The sequence below is a fragment of the Vanessa cardui genome, chromosome 4, assembly GCF_905220365.1.
Source record: "Vanessa cardui chromosome 4, ilVanCard2.1, whole genome shotgun sequence".
Classification (NCBI taxonomy): Eukaryota; Metazoa; Arthropoda; class Insecta; order Lepidoptera; family Nymphalidae; genus Vanessa; species Vanessa cardui.
The window spans coordinates 7,782,105-7,788,388 of NC_061126.1; the positions used below are offsets into that span (position 1 = coordinate 7,782,105).

Sequence of the window (6,284 nt, forward strand, 5' to 3'; positions counted from 1 at the left end):
TATATTACTAGATATAACATTTTTATTTAGTACTAGACCCGCGGCTTCGCTCAACTTTAGAAGTTGGTTATCAGGTGTTAGGCAAAAATGTATGCCTAACACATGAATCTGTCCTTCCTTGTAGTTCCAATTTGCTTTTTTTATGGTATAGGTTGGCGGACGAGCAAATGGGCCCCCTGATGGTAAGTGGTCACCATCACCCATAGACAATGACGCTGTAAGAAATATTAACTATTCGTTACATCGTCAATGTGCCACCAATCTTGGGAATTAAGATGTTATGTCCCTTGTGCCTGTAGTTACACTGGCTCACTCACCCTTCAGACCGGAACACAACAATACAGAGTACTGTTATTTGGCGGTAGAATAAATGATGATTGGGTGGTACCTACCCAGACGGGCTTGCACAAAGACCTACCACCAAGTGAAAGGTTCAGCGGATTGGTCGTGAAAGACAGACAGACCGAGTTACTTTCACATTTATAATATTGATATAGATTTTTGCAACTCCATGATAATGTTATACAGCTTATTTTCACGCTCTTGCTATAACGAAATATACGAATTTCACATTTATGCTCGTGTCAAATTTTAAGAGTCACAGAATGTTACGCTTTTTAACCTCATGTCAGTTATCCATTGAAAAGGAATAGTTATTCAGTACGTAACATAGACCAGAATTCTGAATACAACAACAACAAAAACAAAAGCCTGTTAATTTCCTACTTCTGGGCTAAGCTTCCTTTGAGGAGAAGGCTTGTAATATATTCCACCACGCTGTTCCAATGCGAGTTGGTGAAATAAACATGTGGCAAATTTCTATGAAATTAGACACATGCAGGTTTCCACACGATGTTTTCCTTCAGTTACGAGCTCGAGATGAATTATAAACACAAATTAAGCAACATGAATATTCAGTGGCGCTTGCCTAGGTTTGAACAATCATCGGTTAAGATGCACGAGTTCTAATCACTGGGCCATCTCGGCTCATACCAGACCAGATTTCTGATTGTCTGAATTATATATTTTTTTTCATAATTCATTTGGGTAAGTTTTTAATTATAATTGGGATTTTTTTAATTATAATCGCTATTAATATAAATGGTTAAAAATGCTTGCTGTACATCGGACCAAGATGCGACGTGCTGTTGTGATTTTCTACGGTGAACTTTGTAGATTTCCACAATAAAGTTACAACATCACGTGATGATACCATATCGTAGCTTTGTATTCTGACCCTTATTCGGTGCTGGATATAAAGATCCCATCAAAAATCTCGGGAACCACAAGACATTTTCAAAGTTATAGGTAACCTGCCTTACTGATGGTCATCAAAATAAATTAATTTAATTCCCTACCCCGTTAAAGGATAAACGCCCTTTTTGTAATACTTCATACATCAAAATACGAACTCATATTTTACCACTTCAAATTACCTTTTAAAAATTATCTTTTAGTTCTATTCTTACACTCTGTGTTTAAATTCATTAAAAAAAATATTAGAAAAGTAGATTTACCCGATAAAACTTTTCACAAGTCGATTTTAAATGTGTATATATATTATTTTATACTGTTCAGTATGTTATTCGGTCGATACAAATTTATCAGATAAAATAATTACTATTCTTCGACGTGAACTAATAAACTTAATTATTTAAACGTCTACGTCCAATATTAACACAAGTTTTACCGATTTTTTTTTCATATAGGTAAGAATGTGATGTAGGTTGGCTGATTGTTAATTGCTTCCTGATAGTACTTATCATTTGGGATCTTTTAATCACCGATTACCGCTTTTAACAAACGCTTCTCAGATTATCAACGCATCTTAGGAACTAGAATGTCATCTCCCTTACGCCTGACATTAGCTCACTCATCACAAATTTTAAGCCTCATTGTTTGTCGGTAGACCAACCTTCGAGTGAAATAAAATGTTGATGTATTCTACATTTGATAAATGTTTAGTTATATCATAGAGCCGACATAAAACCAAACTTTCTCCTTAAAGGGAGAGGAGGCCTTAACCCAGTAGTGGGAAATTTACAAACTGTTGTTGTTCCTGTTGTTACTTTTATCTAGTAAAGCCAAGGTAACACGACCGCTACTAACTTCTTAAATCTGTGTTAAGGTAATTCAGAGTAACTTGTTACTTAACTAATTTAATGTCAGTGCTTTAAGAAGATCTATCTGCAGCATAGCTTTAGCAAATATACATAGCAAACCTGTAGTATAACCAAATAAGTATAAATATAACTATGTTGAAATCGTAACGATTTATTCCATCAAAATTAATAATGTCTTCAAAATACATATACACTTACAAATAACATCGTTAAACTTTGAAAATCTTATTTAAAACACCTTTTATATCAGTAGAAGTTAAAATCATCATATTTTTCGTTCTATACTCGTCCACTAATGGACAAGGCCTCTCTAATGGCACGCCAAAAGTATAATAAAGGGTTGATTAATTAATAGCAGTGTGCTTTTGCAAGAATTCACTACGTATTTAACTCTTGAAAATTTTGAAATACGTGTGTCCTATACAATTTATAATGATTATAGTCAATGTCGCATTTCTCTTGTTATGCGGTGGGTTTCGATTTCATTATTTTAGAATATTTTTTTCAGATCTCGAAGAGATGGGAACAGCGAGCACATAATGCATTGTGGGTGGATACTCTCTTTGCAAATATAAAAATTAAGAGATGGCCATTTACAGTAGTAATTGTATTGTGACCTTGAGAATTTAATGAATTTATAATATTTTAACTTCTTCCATTTAATTTCATTTGTTTATATATTTTCGATGACACGTCAAACATAAAAGTGTTTTATTACTCGTTAATTTCAAACATGATATGTACTCATACATTTTAAAGTCGGTTGATCGGAATTCAGTTATTTTCAGGTTTGAAGGGTGATTGAGCTTGTGTGACCGCAAGCACAAGACTATATACACAAGAATATAATACTTCAATTCCCAAGGTTGATGGCGTAAGGGGGTTTGAGGAATGGTTATGTATTGTTACAGAACTATTGATAAGCACTAATAATTGTCCGTTCAGCCAGAATTGCCTTTAATTTGATTAATTTTATTTGCCAAAAAATACATTTGTAAATAAACTTCTCATTTGATATTTCATATTATACTAATCAAAGTATATATTCATAATTTCATAGATGTCATAGGATAGGATGTTCGATTACTGTTTTTTTTAATAATTCTATAGGAATAAATTATATGATCAGTTAAAGGTAATAGAAAAGTTTTGGTTGAAGAAAATAATTAACTACTTGACCATTCTTTGACGTAATATGACGATTCACCAGTTGTTGTCAAAGCTAAGTCGAATAATATGTAGGTAATTTTTTTGGATTTTTTTTACTTTTTTACATTTACGTTCTACAATTTTTTATTTCATAATAATATTATCACTTAATATGAAATAAGGTTTCCAAAAGAATGAAGTATTTGTCAGGTGATATCACTAAATATAAACATATCGATTAAAGTAGACGAGGGGTTATTATTAATTATAAAAAAAAGAAATAAATAAGAATATTTTTTTATTACAAAAAGGCTATAATAAAATGGAAATAAATATAATCTCTTATCCTAGGTGTAAAACCATCTTGGTGCTACATGACAGTATAAGATTATACCAGCTAGGTATTACAGCTACAGGTAATTTATTAAGGTTTTCTTGATAAGCAAGAGAACACACAATCTTACACATCACACAAGACTAGATGTATACGAGAAGCTCGCAAGTCTTACCATAGCGTCCGTGTGCACACAGTTTAATAAAAAAATAACTTAAAATTAATATCACTTTGAAGGGTGGTGAGACGAGGTTTTCACTTGCCGAGGAGGATCTTGCGGCCAGCACCGAGGTTCTGTCCAGCCTGTGTAGCACCCTTGTTGGAACCAGCCTGCAGACCGATAACAGTCTGTCCAGCCTTCAGGACCTCCTCAGAGAAGTCACGCTTGCATTCTTCGGAAGGCTTGGGTCCGAGGTATGGGCCGTTCCACTCGGGATGCCTGTAGGTCTACAACAAACCAAAAACCTTGAAATAATTTGAAAAAAACAAGCCATTGAACCTAGTTTATAACGTCCTTGGACCAGGTCTTAAATAACCTAACTCGGCCTCTCCTTACCGCTCGTATATTTGTAAAAAGTGAAATAACGTTACGAAGGTCGTAAATCTCAGTTGATATTGGCAACGTTTCAACTTCTCAAATTAAACATGTTTAAACCAAACATTTTGTTTCTCATCGTTCAATGTAGCCATGTTTATCATAAACTAAACATGCATGTGTTCTGAGTCGTTAACTTTGAAATAGTAATCTACTGAGTCTGTAACTATCAGATTTAAATTTGGATCTCGAAATTAATTTGTCAATAGAATTAATTCATTAACTTTTACTTTAGTTCTTTGTGTTATAGTAAATGTTTTTAAATTTAGAACGAGAATAATTCCCAAGTTATAAGAATTTAAGGTAATCACATTGATATATAATTTACCTCGCGACCAAGAGCGAAGAGTGTGCTGACGACTTGAGCGATGTCCTTCTTCTCCCAAAGGTCTACGGTTTGGAATACGTCGATGTCAGGGACACCGTATGCTTTGATAGCGGTTTGGAAGCTGAAATGAAAAAAAAATCTTAGAATATTTACCAGCGATTCTCCCCGGTTTCACATGGGTGTAGTAAAAAACCGCAAATAACAATACACACTAACAAAAACCGACTCTGTTTTGTTTTAACTACTTGATTATTTTTGGTTAAATTATCGAAATTTCTGTGATAAATAAAATAAACTAGTAACAAAAAATCTCTTGACGGTACTTGTAATAACAATTTTATCATTAGCTAAAATTTATTAGGCGCCAATGAGCGAGAATAGTTTGGCTCATAATCATTACTGAGTTTAATTTTTATTCTAAGAAAAAAAAAAACACTTGTTGAAATTGTTATCTATAGTTTCTGCATTAGTTATTTAACGAGGTTTTTAGTTTCAAACCATTTTGTTTCTAATATTATCTTGCTCTACCTGTGGGTCATGATAGCATTGACAGTTCGTAGCCACGAATTAATATTTTATTAACTTTTCATTGTAATTTGTTCGTAAATTATGCATTCATAATAAAACTTTTTATTCATTTATTTAATAATAGAAATGAATTTTTGTGCATAAAGTCGCTGGTTCAGGGACATAAATATTTAATATATTATAAAGGTACTTGTAGCCAGTAAACAAAGTCTAATTAAAAGACTAAATTTGCCCGTGATATCGAACATAATAATTAGAGTACTTACTTGGTGATGTTTTCCATCATCTTGAACTGTCCACCAGATGTGTTGATCTTGCCAACGGATCCAGGTTTCAGCTTGTTGATGAGCTGGCAAAGGACAGTTCCGTCCTTAAGGACATCCTCGAATATTTCACCAGGAGGGAATTTAGCTCCGAGGACGCCTTCAATCCATTCTTGAGCCTCCTTTTCCCTTTCAGGGTCACGCTTGGCAGCGAGCTACAGGTGTGAAATATTATTTTTTATTTGGATGTAACATTATATCTACGAAGAAGCGTTACCACTTACTAAATATAAATAAAAGTTTAGGTATAAATATGATATTAATTTAAAGTGTTTCAGTCTTAAGATATCTAAGAAAAAAATGTATTATTTTACTCAATCAAATAACAATAAAAATAAATTCATATTTTCAAAGTATAATATCATATTATTAAGTGCTAATTGGAAACTACGAATAATTTAAAGTTTTATGAGCGGAATGAAAGTTATAATTAGTAATACTGACCTTAGCGCGGACTTGACGTTCCAGAGACATGTTTGTGAGTTGTGTTTGTGCTGTTTAGTGATCTCTCTCTCAATAGCACCGCTAGACTGAACTCCTGAAAGCCGCAACCACGTATTTATAGAGCATGCAGGCTGCGCCCTTCTGGAAAACTCTTACGCATCGCAACTCCACTCTGACGAGGCTACGAAATAAACTTCTGACTCAACAACCTTTATAAAGAGGCACTATTTAGAGAAATTATGAATGCCTCTTGCATTTTTCTAATAATAAGACTCAGCTACTTTTGTGAGGAACGACGTTACTTCAACTCACTGGACGCCTAAAAATACAGTCGCTTTTCAAATGGTATAATCATTTATTTACAATACATTGAAAAACTATAAAATAATGCATATTGTATGTAATTTTGATGCATGTAATACCCATTTGAAATAGACTGTTATCTGAATTAATCAAAAAT

At 33.3% G+C, this 6,284-nt stretch overlaps 1 protein-coding gene across 1 annotated transcript; it reads right to left on the reverse strand.

Annotated features, from left to right (window-relative positions):
* Nucleotides 1-3,557: 3,557 nt before the first annotated feature.
* On the reverse strand, nucleotides 3,558-6,036 carry LOC124544393 (muscle-specific protein 20). The gene is made up of 4 exons (XM_047122923.1): nucleotides 5,825-6,036; nucleotides 5,324-5,535; nucleotides 4,530-4,650; nucleotides 3,558-4,053 (listed from the first exon to the last, which is right to left on the reverse strand). The coding sequence occupies exons 1-4, from the start codon at nucleotides 5,852-5,854 to the stop codon at nucleotides 3,862-3,864; spliced, it is 555 nt and encodes a 184-aa protein (XP_046978879.1). The 5' UTR covers nucleotides 5,855-6,036; the 3' UTR covers nucleotides 3,558-3,861.
* Nucleotides 6,037-6,284: the final 248 nt, after the last annotated feature.